Source organism: Hemibagrus wyckioides, linkage group LG07 (genome assembly GCF_019097595.1).
Source record: "Hemibagrus wyckioides isolate EC202008001 linkage group LG07, SWU_Hwy_1.0, whole genome shotgun sequence".
Lineage (NCBI taxonomy): Eukaryota > Metazoa > Chordata > Actinopteri > Siluriformes > Bagridae > Hemibagrus > Hemibagrus wyckioides.
The window spans coordinates 19,798,854-19,815,430 of NC_080716.1; the positions used below are offsets into that span (position 1 = coordinate 19,798,854).

Genomic DNA, 16,577 nt, shown 5'->3' on the forward strand with positions numbered 1-16,577 from the left:
AAACTGCTGAAGAAGTTAATGCTGGTTCTGATAGAAAGCTGTCAGAATACACAGTGCATGATGGGTCAGGGCTGTTTTTGGCAGCAAAAGGGGGACCAACAAAATATTAAGCAGGTGGTCATAAACTGCACTGACAGTCAATTCAAATGACTTCTTTCTTTCTCTGCACTCACTGCTCTGTTGTTTCACATGCTTAGTAAATAAAATGTGTGTTTTTTTTTGGCACGTAAAACATGCAACAGTATAATTCGAAATGATAAGCAGATGAAAATAAAAAATCAGGTGAAAATTCTTCGGAGTGGGAATGTTTATCACTCAACTTTGGAAGCTTTCCAGAGTCTCAGAGAGCCATTGAGAGAAGGAGGAGGAGGAGGAGGGCTGGAGCCTGAGGTCGCTCCAAATCCGTTTAAAAAGCGCCAGAGCTCTGTGTGCAGTGATCAAACACACACACACACACACACACACACCACTCAACACCTTCTCCTAACGCCTTCACTCGTTGTCCTGTAGAACGACAGTAATCTGAAAAGTGAAACACAGCTGAGTCTCAGAGATCTGACGCTGACAGCCTGAAGACGTGGAGCCTCAAGACGTGCTGGCGTGACGCACATTACTAAACTTCCCGCTGATTACTCTCTGAAAATTGGTAAGTGGATATTTAAAGAACAATTGCATGTCCTTAAACTGCTAAATCGTTTATTTAAAAAAAAAGCACTGAGTAGTGTAAACGCGTGTTTTTTGACTTCCTTTACCTGACTGGTGTTGGAGGTGTGTCATGCTGGGAGGATCTGTCATCTCAGAAACCAGTAATATCATACTGCACGTTTCGCTGAGTAAATAACGCCATAACAAACCACTTCTGTAACTTCGAATGAAATCAAATGGAGATGCTGGGCTGCTGTGGTTTAGTAGGGTACTACTGGGTACTAGTGTTGTTGTTTCTCTCTAGCAATTTATGAGATTATTCTGGTATTTTTTTTTTTTTTAGATTATTTCTAAGACACCGAACCACTTTCCCCATGCAACAAACAAGCTCTTGCCTCGAGATTTGCGTGAATGCTTATTTTTTAACTGAAGTTTAAAGCAAAAAAAACCATGTATAGATACATTCATTACTCAGGACGGCTTGTGGTCGCTGTGCGTCACGTACAGCACGCGAGCGTCGGGGCGCGTGCTGGTGTGCACGGACTCGGATCCACGTGCACGTTTTCCCTGTTATTTATTTATTTATTGATTGATTTTTTTTTTATTTGGACATATTTGCAGAGATATTGATACTAAATCCTATCCTGTTTGAGACACGTTTGCGTGTTGCTGTCTGCAAGCCCATTTCTCCGCCCACGCGCTGTCCCCTATCGCAAACTCGGATTAAATGTTAAGGTTACATCGTAATATTTAGCATCATGTCTTGCAGACAGCAGATGCTGCAATTCACTCTGGAACTGGCCTTCATATATGTGCAATTCATCTCACTTGTTATTATTAGCACCACTTAAGTTTTCAAATATTTCGAGAATAGTCTGCAAAGTACAGACATTTGTTACAGAGCAGTTCATCTCCTGATTTATGCATGCTGATCCATTCCACAGATTTTGGAGAGTTATTACACTTCATTGTGAAAACTGCTTAGCAGGTGATTTCTCAGTAACCGCAGTAAAAGTGAACCATAAAAGGGGGAATGGTAATGTGGGTGAGGTAGGTTTAAACCAAGCAAAGGGTTCTTGACAGTTTAAAGGTGTTTTACATTAGGTATGCACACCGACCAGGCATAACATTATGACCACGTGCCTAATATTATCTTGCTGCTAAGACAGCCCTGACCCGTCATGCACTGTGTATTCTGACACCTTTCTATCAAAACCAGCATTAACTTCTTCAGCATTTTGAGCAACTGTAACTCGTCTGTTGGATTGGATCACACGGGCCAGCCTTCGCTTACTTACTGTATTATCTTGAACATGCTATACTGGGTGAGAGGGCAATAATACCTGCTGGAAGGGACGCTCGCATGCATACAGCTAGCTTGTTTTTGGGAGGTGGTAGAAAACTAGAGGATTCAGAAGAAACCCATATGGATACAGGGAGAACATGTACAGGGAGCTCCACACAGACAGTAACATGATATGAGGATTGAACTGCGGATCCTGGAGCTGTGAGGCAGCAACGTTGCACACAAGTCCTTCTAACATACCAAATAAGTATACAAAATTTAAATGGCAGCAGCACCAGTGCTGTGTTGGGCACAGAGCCAGACTCCAAAGGGCCAAAAGAGATACAAAGCCACATGGTCACATTGCAGTAGCTCTTACAATTGTGCTGTAACTCAGTGTAATGCCATACATGGCATTTAAAGTGTTCATTCTTATCACATTTTCATCCCATGGTCTAGTTGGTTCAGTACAGAATCAACCTTCTGGTCTATTTAAACAAAAAGCAGAATGTGAGTAGAAAACTTGCTGTAGTGTGAACTCTCTGTATCCAGTGGGACTTGGATGGGAAATGGTTAGAGAGTAGATGTGGTGATGTGTCACAGAAAAAAAAAACTTTCAAGTTTCTGTAAAACAGAACAAATACTGACTGAGATATGTAGCTCGAGCCACCATTTAGTTCAATAACTTGGAAAAGTTATGTGTAGGCGAGTAGCCTTTTTGTTTGTAAATGATTTGGATGTGTAGTTGGATTAGGTAAATGACCACTTGAGCAGCCATGGCTTTTCCACGTCATCCTGAGACTCAGGTTACAGAAATGTAAGTGAAAATTGGCTCAGTCTAACCTTTATGTCCTCAGTTGTGATTTATTTCACTCCCTCTGAGTGTTCTGGACTATATCCCTCTTGTGTACAGCCAGGGAATGAACAAAGCTTTACAATTCCTCACCGCTGACCAGGCACTGTACACAACATGTCTATGTTGAGTAATGGGTGTGATACTAGAGACAGAGAGAGAGATAGAGAGAGAATAGAGGAGTGCATGTTGGCTAGATTTATACTAATAGGAAGAGAAGAATTGTAACTTCTTTTGCTTTTCAGTTGAAACTTTAGAAAGGGCTGAAGGAGATATTTTTGGTATATTTCCTGCTCTGTTGCATTACAACCTGGAATTAAAATTATTCATTTTATTTGGATTTTATGTAATGGACCTAACAAAATAGTCAAAATGGTTAAGGTGTAATGACAAAAAATAGCCTTGTGAGTGCATATTCATCCAAAGTAGTAACTGTCAAAGGAGTATCTGTCCACAGGACCACTTTAATCTGTATGCTTCATGGGGTGGGGCTTTATGCAAGAGTATCTAGAAAATAGTTAATTAATTAAAGACAAAATGAAGAAATTTGTGGCGCAAACCCAATATTTCCAATCGCCTAGAGAGCACCATTCCCACAGTGAGACATGGTGTTTGCATGGAGATGCAAAGTATTAACTTTTGGGGGGGTGGGAATACTTATACACACTCAAGATTTTTATTTTGCACCTTTAAAGTAGAAGGCATGTTGTATACATCAAATGGTACGCAAATACTATTGCCAGGCGTTACAGGAGTGATAAGCATTCAATTACATTGAAATACATGGTTTTGTTACAATGTGTGTGTTGTTCAGTAGCTGTAGCTGTAGAAAAGCTGCTGGAAAAAAATCTTCTGAACATTATGTACTCCGAGTGACCCAGGAGCCAGGCTTGATCCCATGACAAACCCCAGGGTTGCAGTAAAAGTCTTAAATAAGCAGAGTCAGTGGAAGGTTACATTCCTGTTTATACACAAGCTGTGATTAATGATGTATAGTGATTGTAACATAATGTTCTATACATATGTAATACATTTATGATTCATTTCTGCACATAATGCAACTACTGATGATTTCCAAAACAGAAAGGAGAGTCAGTGAGATAAATTATTATCATTCTGATCCATAACACTGCAAAGGAAGAGGTAGGTGCAAAATAAACGTGAAAGAGCGTACTGGGGAAAGGGCGTTGTTCAGCAATTTCCAAGAATCATGTAAAATCTCAAGCCCATGCTTTTATTGTTTGCATATTGGCTCCTTGCATAATGCTGAATCTTCAGATACCTCTCTACCGTTTTTTTCCTTTTATTTTTTACATAGAACATCAGTCAAATGTAAATTCACAATTGCCACTTTGTCATTAAAAGAAATTGACATTGTTCCAGCTGGATTTTCTGGGGCTGAGAATGAATTGAGTTCATTATGTGCCAGATTATCAGTAGTGTGAGAAAGCTGCCAGGCATATGAGAGTTTACCAAATAGCTATGGGGTAGATAGAGGGAGGGAGGGAAGGAGGAGAAAGAAAGGCTCTACGGAAAAATAGTATATTTTTAGATAACCAAAGATAACTTTACCCAGCTTCAGACAAAATAAGGGACTTTACTTGTAATTGGTGCTGTCACAGTTTGCAGTTCTGTACTGATGTAGATTTTTTGGGATAGTAATTTTCTCAAGCCCCTAATCCAAAAGTGTATCTGTTTGTAGATAAGACATTATGAGTTTAAACATACAGTATCACATCCATTTAAGTCAGGTCACGATTCTATACTTCACAATCTATATTGTGTAATATTTCAATTTTATTTCCTAAAAGTCTTTTTTTTTGTGAATTGGACAAAGATACAAAGAGGTTGAGTTTGATTTGCATGTATTAAATGTAAACCAGTATAACTGGATTGTGGTTCATGGTTAAACATGTTCCAGATTCTTCAGTTGCTTTCACTGTAGTATAAATCACAAGGCATTTGGCCCTCAACATTGCAAGACTATCATACTAAGATTAGCAGGCCCTGCTATGGAAACATGACATGCTGTGTAGACTAATGCCAATCAAGGGTTTAGCAGAATGTTGACGTCGATTCACAGGCTTACACAGCAAAGTAGAGACTGCCTGGTAGCCAAGGAGAGGAAAGATTAGATTTGATTATCGCTCTTAACCAGTGGCAGCTCTCCAGGAGTATCAGCCATTTAGTAGTATATCAAGCATTTTAAATTCCATTCAAACACTAATTACCTGCTTTATGTGACCAATGATAACTATTCAACAGATATAAGACAGTTCTACAACTGAGAGATGGTACACATTACCTTTGCATTACATTTGGCAGACTTCCTTATCCAGAGCAATTTACAATTTATCTCATTTCATACAACTGAGGGTTAAGGGCCTTGCTCAAGGGCCCAGCAGTGGCAGCATGGTGGACCTGGGATTCGAACTCACAACCTTTCAATCAGTAGTCTAACACCTTAACCACACCTACCACACTTACTCATTTAGCACAATATAGTTGTTATTGCTTGTAAGGTGAAAAAGTGATCTATAAGAAACACTAATAAAGACCCATAGTGGCAAGAATCACACTGCCTCATACAAGCTCTATGAACCTTTTCAGTTTAGGAGAAGCAGGATGATTAATGTCCGCGTTACCAGGTTTACACTTTGTCCATCCCGTTTGGCTAGTTTAAAAATATCCTGACACCACATGATCTTGTTTTATAGCATATAATCAGAATATTAATCTAACAAACATTGACATATAGGAAGTGTATATGTAGACAGTTTGTTTTGTATGACTACTATTTTAAGATTTTTGTGAAGATTGGGGGAAGGTTTAGAAAATGAGGAAAAAGTTCAGAATTTTTGTGGGGATAGTTTCAGTTTTAGGTGGTTTTTGAGATGTAGTTGGGCTGAAAACATTCCTGACATCTGCCAACAAAAACTGCTGTATGACTGTGTGTTGTTTAATCTCAGGGTAACTCAGTACATAAACTTCACTACATAGTACCCTATGGCATATACCAAGTGAGATGGCTTCTTGCCTCAAATTAGTTTGAGGTTACGAAATTAATAATATTGTCTTGCATTTCCAAAATCGATAGTCACAGACCAACGCTGTCCATCAGGTTGACTGACTATAGAGCCAAGGGTTATGGTTAGGTTTGGTTTATTCAGCTTTTTCATAAGTGCTGCCTTTTATTTGTATTCTATAAAGCTCACACTGAATTAGTTTTCCTTTCACACTTCTCTCTGAAACTTCTTACCCAGTTGCTTTTTTCCCCCTACATAGTGTCCCCTGGAGGAATGGGTGTGAAGGTACTCCTGTGCTTCCCCTTCTACAGACGCTGCAAAGAGCGATGCAAGGACAGAGAGTGTCCACCTAAAGCAGGTAGGAGAGCCATAAGCATAATATAATGATATAATGATTTAATTTGATTTCCCTTTTAATCACAGCACACTAATGATAATTGTTTATAACAAAAGGGTTAACCACATAGAGCTAATATATGGTGTAGAAAGAAAAGCCATAATTTAAATAATCGTGTTAGTGGAAATTTTTTATAGTCTAATTTAACACAGCTAATGCACTAGAGTTTTGCTTCTAGCTTCACCATAATTTAATCATTAATCCTAATTAAACTTTATGGCATGTTTACAGCATGATGGATGTGATTTTGTTTTTCCATCAAGCTAATCATGTTGTATGCTTATCGTCTAAGGTTTTACCACCCCAACATTTGCTATGAATCAAGATTTATGAATTAACTAGATATAAGTTTTCATAAATGTTCGATTTAACAGTAAATCTGGTCTACACAAAACTAGCTTTAACCCATTCAGTGAGCTCAGCTCCTGTAGCATTCCTGTTTAAACATCAAATTATATCATATGTCTTTTGAATGATTATGAATATATTTAGACCCAATAGTTATTGAAACAATGTTTCACCATATTACATAATCTATAACCTGTGTCTTCACTGGTTATATATTCAATATAACGATTAGCCAGCTTTCTTCTGCAGTAAAACCTCCAGCTGATATTAAATATATGGCAATTTGGTATTATGTCCTATTCCAGTTCTAATCATCCAATTTTTTTTTTTTTTTTTAAAGAACCTGTGGTACCGAAAGATGAGCCTAAGCCTCGTCTCTGCTCAACGGCGTCGTCAGTCAGCGAGTGCGACAGTGGGAGCAACCTGGGTAGTCCTCAAGTATATTTTTCCCAGAAGGCTCGGCTCTCCTTTAGACACCAAATGGACAGCAACTTTAACGCAATAGATGCCACATATTAACTCCTGTCGTTCGCCAAGGTTTTTAAAATGAACTCTGACCCCTGTTGAGAGGAGAGAGAGAGAGAGAGAGAGAGAGAGAGCTGGGTGATATCATGGATGGCAGAAACTGGACTTGGAAGATGGTGTCAGTCAGGATGTCCTGATATAGTCATCTTATGCGCTCATGAATGGAATGGTTACAGTAAAGAAGCAAGAGGAGAAAAAAATGGAGTGCTTTTAGAAGAAATGTTTACAAGATTACAAAAAGTGCTTTCTGTGTTATGTTTATCTCACATGTTTTCTGGTACGGCTCAACTGCCTGATTCTCAGAGGGTTACAAGATGTCTGCTGCCATTCTGTGCAAATGGACGGTTTTTTGATAACAGATAACTATCACTTCACACATTACTTAAAAGTCTTTTCTTATTTCTTCTTGAACAAAATCTGGAATTTGTACCTGCAAAAGTTTTTTATTTTGCCTTTTTAAGAACGTCAATATTCCTTTTTTTGTCCATTTGTAATGGAAAAGTGTCCTTTTCCATCTGTTTCCTCCGCTAGTTAATATGCAAACACAAACAGATCAGGTGTACGTGATAAACTCCACACACACGTGTTTTTAGAATTCAAACTCCATATTCAGTAGAACTTTTTGTTTTTGCTTTTAACGCTGATATCTGAGCAAACAGATAAAAGTTTGTTTTACAGCAAAGCACCAGCCCAGGACACGTTGTCTATCATTATAGCACAGTTTTTCTTTTGTATTAAAATGTTTGTACAGTGTTTGTAGTTTTTTTTTTTTTAATGTACGACTCATTTTAATAATTCATTAAAATTCAAATTCATGTAATTTTTAAAAATGAAAAATAAACAAGCTCACATTCACAATCATCAAATGAAACAAGACACAAATGTAAACGTTTTCTCTTCGTTTTGTGTTCTATTCAACAAATGTGAAAAGAGAAAAATAATTTCTAAATGTCTTTTCAGTGACGATGAGAAAATATTATTGTGTAAAAAAATACACCAACATTTTTTTTGTAAGAAATGACTTTTAAAAAAAAAGAAGAAGAAGAAAGAATTCACTTCGATCTTTTATTAAAAATTATTGACAATACAAAAGGTTTCCTGCCTTTAATGAACCGATAACCCTGAAAGTCTCTGAGAAGGCTGGACATGTAGCAGTCACTCGGTCGCTGGTTATATCTTCACATGTTTTTGGGTTTGGAAATAACTCCATCTGGATAACGCTTTTTAAAGCGGGCTACTACGTCAGGGTCCAACAAGTGAATTCCATCCAACTGATTCCCTAAAGTTACCCTAAAAAAATCAAAGAGAGGGCAAAAAAAACAATGGGTAAGCTGAGAAAACAAAACTAAACTGTAAACTTGTATTAAACTACTTACCAGTTTGGTTGGACATTATGTGGTCTCCCAAACAGCTCAATCTTCCTAGTGCCTGGAGACAAACGCTCAATCATTCCATAGATCTCATCTGGTTTGTGACTGGTAGAGCGTACCTAAAACACAATATAAAAGCAAATTTATTTATGTAAAAAATATAAAACCTGCATGATGCTGTTATTTGCTGACAAGATTCCTGTTATTACCTCTGCAACGATCACATCACAGTCCAAACCTCTGTTGAATCCTTGAGGGTTTCCTTTCACCCCTACCTAATGAGATGCAGAGAGAGAGGGAGAAATGCGATTTATCAAAGAAAAAATATGGAAAAATAAACCACATTCGAGCATAAGCATCAAGAAGCACACCAAGCAGTGCTCTTTGCCATGGTTCAGCCAGTGTCCAGTCCGTCCAGTCCGAATAATACGCTGGAGCTGATTGGTCTTCACCCAAATGATCTCATCAACACGCTCATACCTGAGGGAATTAAAAAATAATAATAATAATAATAATAATAATAATAATAATAATAATAATATAAAAAAAAATCAAATCTTCTCTAGTATTTTGAATAGATAGTATGACACTTTATTTGAAAGACAGATGTTCTTACCCCCAGAGGCTTAGACACTCTCTGCCAAGCTCCATTGCTCTGTGAATGACAGTACAGTTAAAACATGGCCTAGAACACTCAGCCTAGAACACTCAGCCTAGAACACTCAGCCTAGAACACTCAGCCTAGAACACTCAGCCTAGAACACTCAGCCTAGAACACTCAGCCTAGAACACTCCTACAGGCAAATGGACACTTGGATGTTTCATCTCGGGAATCAGGATCACATTCACACACTGTTATAACACATGGCCCTTACAGGCCAATCAAAATAAGAGCTGTATTTACAGCAACTGTCAATATTTACACGAGCAAGGTTAGGTGAAGATACACACTGAGAGAGAGACTGATGAGAGAGAGGGAGGGAGAGAGAGAGAGAGAGAGAGAGAGAGAGAGAGAGAGAGAGAGAGAGAGAGAGAGAGCGTGAGAGAAAAAGAGAGAGAAAGCACGACAGCAATGAGAGAGAGACTGATGAGAGAGAGAGAGAAAGCACGGCAGTGATATAGAGAGAGAGAGGGAGAGAGACAGAGCGCACGAACCCGAAAGTGAGAGAGAGAGAGAGAGAGAGAGAGAGAGAGAGGAAGAGAGCGTGAGAGAAAGAGAGAGAGAGCATGAACCCAAGAGTGAGAGAAATGTTTTTTTAAACAATTCTTTAAAAAAAAATATATATATATATGTATATATATATATATATATATTTTTTTTTTTCTTTTTTTCTTTGTCATTGCTTTGTTAATACAGTAACTACAGTAAAAATCTGAACAATAAAGTTCACTGAACTGAAATAAACTGAACCAAAGAAATACAGCAATCGAATTTTGTTGGAGTCGAATAAATGTCACATTTTGTGATAAAAAATATTGACCAGAAACAGTAAACACTGTAGGCTATTGTTAGATTGTAGATTTTTCCCTGTGATCGCAAAACTGAGATAAATTGTTTAAACAAGGATTATTTTATCACAGTTGTTTCCGCTCATATTCAATCGTAAAACAAGCTTATGCAAATTCCAAACAAAAAAAGTTTGTTCATTTACCAATTTAAGGACTTAAATAATACAAATTAATATACTATGATCAATAATTAGAGCAAGTTTAGTAAGTGAAAAAGTAGAATAAATAGCAAAGAATGTTAATCATAATTGTGCTTGAAATTCTATGCATTATGTTCTGTGTCAGTATGTAGCTCCTTTTTAAATGTGAATCAAAATCCCCAGATGTGGATTTTTCTAAGCTAATTTATGAATTTTATAAGGTCAGGTATAGTTTTATCAATTTATTCCCTTCACAATTTTCTTTATAAGATAGAAGGTTTTGAATCATTAATTCTGCCCATTTGGGTAAATCTGCTAGTTTCTAGACAAATTTGACGACGGAACATTATTCCAGATGATTTCTTGAGAGGAAAATTATTTCTGGAGCAAAAGAAGGTGCTCCACAGCATTAAAAGGATTCCTCATACACTATATTGTCAAAAGTTTTGGGACACCCCTCCAAATCATTGAAGTCAGGTGTTGTTTTTCAGAGGTTGGGCTTGGCCCCTTAGCTCCAGTTACAGGAATTCTTAATGCTCTTGATTTTCCAAAATGTCTTGGTATGGTGAAGCATTAAGAGTTCCTTTCACTGGAACTAAGGGGCCAAGCCCAACCCCTGAATTCAATGATTTGGTTGGGTGTCTGTCAATACAGTCTCTGTCAAACAGACAAAATAAGTAAAAACTACCGCATTCAAATAACACTGATATCATATCTGATCATCTAGATTCAGTCAACATTTGTACCTTCCAGTCACCCAGAGGAAGAGGAAGCCATCATCCTGCAGAATAGGTATGTTAAGTTTCCTCATCTCATCATCTGTCAGAGTTCCATATGGAAGCTCCATGTGAATATCCCATGGAGGGTCAGCCATCACCACTGCAAACTTCCCCAGGATGGATACATCCAGGTAGCGGATATCACAACAGATCCACTGAGAAAGCCACAAGAGACAGTAACAAGTGCTTCAGCTGTTAGGACAACAATTTTGCAAATACAGCAATCTCTGAAGGCAGATTATCCAATGCTTGTATTCATCCCCGAATAAATTGTGTATGTAGCCACTATTTAGAAGCAACTATCTTCTTCTTCTTTATTACCTGAGCTGGAAACAGTTTCCCCACATTGCTGTCTCCGTCTCTAGCATGCAGAGTGAGCTCAGTGGTGCCAGGCTGAGGTCCAGCGGAGCTGCTCTCAGCTTCAGGTGGGCTGTCAATCTCATAGTGAACATATTTACAGGTGTCCATATGGAAGCAGGTATTCAGGAAGGAGCAATCTCCAAGGCTCTCGTCTGTGTGCTTGTTGATGATCCGCCTAAGGAGATCACATGAGTTTATTTAAAGTAATAATCATAATCTGGGTAAAAAAAAAAACACTGACAAACTGAGAATATAAATGACAGAGTATAGTCAACAATGGGACCAACCTGAAGTGAAGCTTGTTGCAGGGTTGTGGTGTGTCTCCATATCGCATACACTCCTCCTTAGTCCCATGATCACAGAATTCCTGCACCTGTGCTCGACCACGTGAGCGAAACTTCTCTACAATGGACTGTTCCCTGGCTGAGCTGGTGTTCAGTAACTCGAGGATTTCCCTGCTCACCTACACACACATGTAATAATCATGACAAACATTCTTTTTAATACATTGCTTAAAACCAGCCTGAAGAGTGCTTGGTACCTTTTTGCTTTGTTGTTCCTTGGTTGACTGCTGGCTCAATAAGCTCTCTATCTCCATATCCAAGTGAGACGTCTTTCCCTTATTGGTTCTGCCTTTTTTCTCAGCCCCAACTCCTACAGATCCTGATTTCCAGTCAGAAGACCCAGCCAGCTGTGAGCTGGAAGCAGAAGAAATAGATGATATCTTGGCCGGCGAAGATGACAACTGAAGCAAAGGGGAGGAACCAGGAGCCCTCTTTTGGTGAATAATGTCATCTCCTTTTCTTTTCACACCAGCTTTCTGCGGTTGTGGTGTGGAACTACTAATCATTGCCCACAGTTTCGTATGATCGACAGAGATAACTAAGGTGGATGACGAAGTGGATGAAGACGAGGTGCTGTTGGTTGGCTGTCGAACTTCGATCAATTCCTGAGCTGAAAATTTAAGGAGAAGGCTCTGGATGCAGGCGTGTGATGCTGGTGATTCAGACTAAGAAAGTTGGACAAAAAGATAAGGTGAGACAGCGAGAGGGAGAAATATTTACTCTTGACACAAATTCTCACACGTTTCTACGTACAGAGTTGAGCTGGTTGGTGATGGCCAGAGAGTCAGTGGGGAGTGTGAGGCTCAATTCAGACAGGTATTCCAGAAGTCTTCTCTCTAATTCTGGATCTGGGGGACGCTCCTCCTCAACCTCTGTGGGGGTTTGGAGGGTTGGGCCTGGACTGTCACTGCGTGTGGGTGCCCCATCACTACTACCTACCTCTGAGAATAAAAAAGAAAAGAAAAGAAAAAAAAAAGACAAAAAGAGAAAGAAAGATCTCTTTAACAATGACAGTCTCTGTAATATTTACACAGTCAATAATATTTTCAATTCCCATGTTTTAGCAAGAGAACTCATATTAACATCAAATTATGAAGATCGTCTTCTTTTATTTCAGCATTTTAGGCTTCAGTGGACCAAGATATAACTGAAATGAACATAAACATGACATAATGCACCATTTTAAAGACTGACTGTTGCTCTGGGAAATATCCAATGCATTGTCGATGACACTGTGATTGATGTAGCACAGGTCCCTAACCCTAATCCTGAATAACTCCTCGTCCTGCACTTTCCCTTCTCTCGATCACCTAGTCAGCTAATTACCAGCTCCTCCTATGTTGGAGGTGTGTTGGCACAGGAAAACACAACAATGTGCAGGACAGGAAGGATAGTGCAGAACCAGAGTGGGTTACTTTATTGCAGGTGATACAGGTCAGACAGCAGAGTTTAACTTTCTGACTCATTATAAACACATTTTCCTGAAGCCTTCATGGTATAAATCTGTTGTGTTCGAAGAGGGTCAACACAAATCTGTGGCCCTCCAGGACCTGGAGCTAGGATGCTGGGCCTATATTACCCATAATGCACTTCAGAGTTAGAATAGACAAGAGCACAGGACACTTCAAAACAAATAATCGAGCTACAGTCACTGAGAACATCTGTTCACTGCTGCCATGTTGTATCACACAGCACGTGCATCAGTTAGACCCATCAAACGTGTGTTTTCCCCCTAGATGAGATGTGAACGGGGTGAGACGAGCAGCTTCTTTAAAAGCTCGTGCATTACTAAGATAGCGGTTTGGCTAACACAGCACCCTACCGATGCCCAGCTGTGTTGGATCTTTCCTCCTCCTCTGTAGTCTCTCTCTCAGAGAGTCCAGCTTCTTTTTATGTGCCTGAATGTCGCTCCATGTATCGGACATCTTAAACACACACTTAATGACTAAATAATGCAAATACTCGCTTTAGTGGCGCCAGCAAACAGTTAACTAACTCCTGCACCAAACACGGGGATTAAACTTCCGCCGTTTACCGGAAACTGAAAGCCGGCGGACGCTGGCATAAAAAAGTCTTTACTGCTAGAATAAAAGTTTTCGCTGCTAGCATAAAAGTATGGGTTGGAGGACTACTCAATTGTAAATTGTAGGATTTGAAAATAATACACATTTATTTATTTATTTATTTATTTATTTATTTGTTCATTTATTTGTTCATTTATTCATTTCAGCAAATACGTAAAAGCATGAATGAGTTGAATACCTGTAGGAAGGTGGTGGAGGTGCTGGTTATTCGGCATAGTTATAAAGCTGGTCATGATGATCAGTGACTGAATATATTGTGTAAATTCACTGATGGTAATGAGCTCAGATCTTTCTACGAGCAAGCAGATGTTCCACCTGGAGGCTGACTAACACAACGGCTGAACGCTCTGTTACAGGGGTCCCCCAGAGGGACAGTCTAAGAACTCTTGTAAATGTTCCACTCGGACCAACGTTATAAAGTTTTGTGTCATCAGTTTTCCCATGTTTACACAATCAAGTTAATTAAATGTTATGGGTAGGATTTAGTATGTATGAACACTTTGTTATGAGGTCCATGAATGGACATACTTAACCGACCAGGCATAACATTATAACGACCAGCCTAGTATTGTGTTGGTCCCCCTTTTGCTGCCAAAACAGCCCTGACCCATCATGCACTGTGTATTTTGACACCTTTCTGTCAGAACCAGCATTAACTTCTTCAGCAATTTGAGTAACAGTAGCTCATCTGTTGGATCGGATCACACGGGCCAGCTTTCTCTCTCCATGACCTGGCCGCGCATGATCCAGTTGCCGGTCCAGCACTGTTCCTTATTTGGAACACTTTTGATAGATACTGACCACTGCAAACGGGGAACACCTCACAAGAGCTGCAATTTTGGAGATGCTCTGATCCAGTCGTCTAGCCATCACAATTCAGCCCTTGTCAAACTCGCTCAAATCCTTACGCTTGCCCATTTTTCCTGCTTCTAACACATAAACTTTGAGGACAAAATGTTCACTTGCTGCCTAATATATCCCACCCACTAACAGGTGCCATGATGAGGAGATAATCAGTCTTATTCACTTCACCTGTCAGTGCTCATAATGTTATGCCTGATCGGTGTACATAATGATTCAGAAAAGAATGAATTATTATATTATTAATAGTTAAGTATAGACAATGATCGTTAACTTTAGTCGTCTTGGTAAACCATTCTGCTAAATAATTTTATACTAAAGGACTTTTTTATTCTTCCATTGAAACGAATCCCAGTTCAATTTTAGTTCAAGCAGCAAGGTCAACTAATCAAAGGCAACACGTATGTATCCAGTGTAAGGAAAAAGGCACAGTCAGGGAGACCAGTATATTATCTATGATTTCACCTGGCAGAGGGCCTTGTTTGTGAATGGTGCTGGCCAGACAGGAAAAGTCTTCAGGCTAATCACGACAGCTACAGCCTGGGTATCTGACACCAGGACATTAGTAGCAGACCCTTTAGAAGAAAAAGTACTGAGGGCAAAAAGCTTTTATTATCACCACACATACATTACAACATTTCTTTTCATATCCCAGCTGAGGAAGTTGGGGTCAGAGCACAGAGGCAGCTATGATACAGTGCCCCTAGAGGGCTAAGGGACTTGCTCAATTGCCCAACAGTGGAACTTGGTGGTGCTGGAACACCAATCCTCTGATCATCAACCACTTGAGCCTTAATCACTGCCCATAGTCAGACTTGTTTGTCCAGGAAATCCCACAGATGCTTGATCAGATGGAGATCTGGAGCCAAGTCAATGCCTTGAACTGTCATGATCCTCAAACCAGTGCTGAACAATTTTTGTAGGTTGGCAGGGAGCATTATCCTGCTGAAAGATGTAACTGCCATTTGGGAATTCCGTTGCCTTAAAGTGGTTTACTTGGTAAGCCGCAATGTTTAGGAAGTTGGTATGCGTCAAAATAACATCCATGTGAATGCAGGCCTCAGGTTTTTCTAGCAGAACACTGCCCAGAGCATCACACTGCCTCCGTCGGCTGGCAGTGTGCATTTCCATAGTGCATTCTGATGCCATCTCTTTCCCAGGTCAATGACACACACACACACACAGGCAATGTACAAGAAATCCATCTATCCATCCATCCATTGTCTATACCCGCTTATTCCTAATTAGGGTCACGGGGATCTTCTGGAGCCTATCCCAGCGCACATAGGGCAAAAGGCAGGGGTACACCCTGGACAGGTCGCCCAGTCCATGGCAGGGCCACATATAGACAGACAACCACACACACTCACAATCACTCCTATGGGCAATTTAGAATTACCAATCAACCTGATGTACATGTTTTCGGACTGTGGGAGGAAACCAGAGCACCCGGAGTAAACAACAAGAAATCCACATAATGTAAAAGAAAATGTGATTCATCAGACCAGGCCACTTTATTCCTTTGCTCCATAGTCCAATTCTGATGCTCAAGTGTCCATTGTAGGTGCTTTCGGCGATGGACAGGAGCAGGCACGGGCACTCTGAGTGGTCTGTGTCAATGCACTGTGTGTTTTGACACCTTTCTATCATCACCATTAACTTATTTAGCAAATTTTGCTACAGTAACTCTTCTTTAGGATCAAAGCAGATGATCATTTCCCTCATGCATCAGTGAAGATCTGGGGGGCCATGACCTTGTCAAAGTCACTCAAATCTTCATACTTGCTCATTTTTCCTGCTTTCAATACATCAAGAACTGACATTTGCTGCCTAATATTTCCCACCCCTTGACAAGTGCGAGTTTAATAAGATAATCAATGTACAGTAATTCACTTCCACTTGTCAGTGTTTTTAATGTTATGGGTATATATATAAAACTATTATAAATTTATTGTATATAAATATAATGTTTTTATTCATTTCAAGGTTTAAACTTACCAAAAAAAAGCTCAAGCTTGAGATTAGTAAAATATTTAAACATAGCTATAATA

General features: G+C 39.4%; 1 protein-coding gene and 1 long non-coding RNA gene across 2 annotated transcripts; one reads left to right on the forward strand and one right to left on the reverse strand.

Annotated features, from left to right (window-relative positions):
* Positions 1-411: 411 nt before the first annotated feature.
* On the forward strand, positions 412-7,980 carry LOC131356639 (uncharacterized). The gene is made up of 3 exons (XR_009205050.1): positions 412-646; positions 6,069-6,167; positions 6,895-7,980. It is a non-coding gene; the product is annotated as an uncharacterized LOC131356639 (long non-coding RNA).
* A 150-nt stretch (positions 7,981-8,130) lies between these two features.
* On the reverse strand, positions 8,131-13,621 carry mettl3 (methyltransferase like 3). The gene is made up of 11 exons (XM_058395778.1): positions 13,404-13,621; positions 12,335-12,522; positions 11,779-12,246; positions 11,525-11,700; positions 11,199-11,412; positions 10,845-11,032; positions 9,066-9,104; positions 8,821-8,929; positions 8,659-8,724; positions 8,456-8,568; positions 8,131-8,369 (listed from the first exon to the last, which is right to left on the reverse strand). Exons 1-11 carry the CDS (start codon positions 13,504-13,506, stop codon positions 8,258-8,260), a joined length of 1,776 nt encoding a protein of 591 aa, XP_058251761.1. The 5' UTR covers positions 13,507-13,621; the 3' UTR covers positions 8,131-8,257.
* Between the last annotated feature and the right edge of the window lie 2,956 nt (positions 13,622-16,577).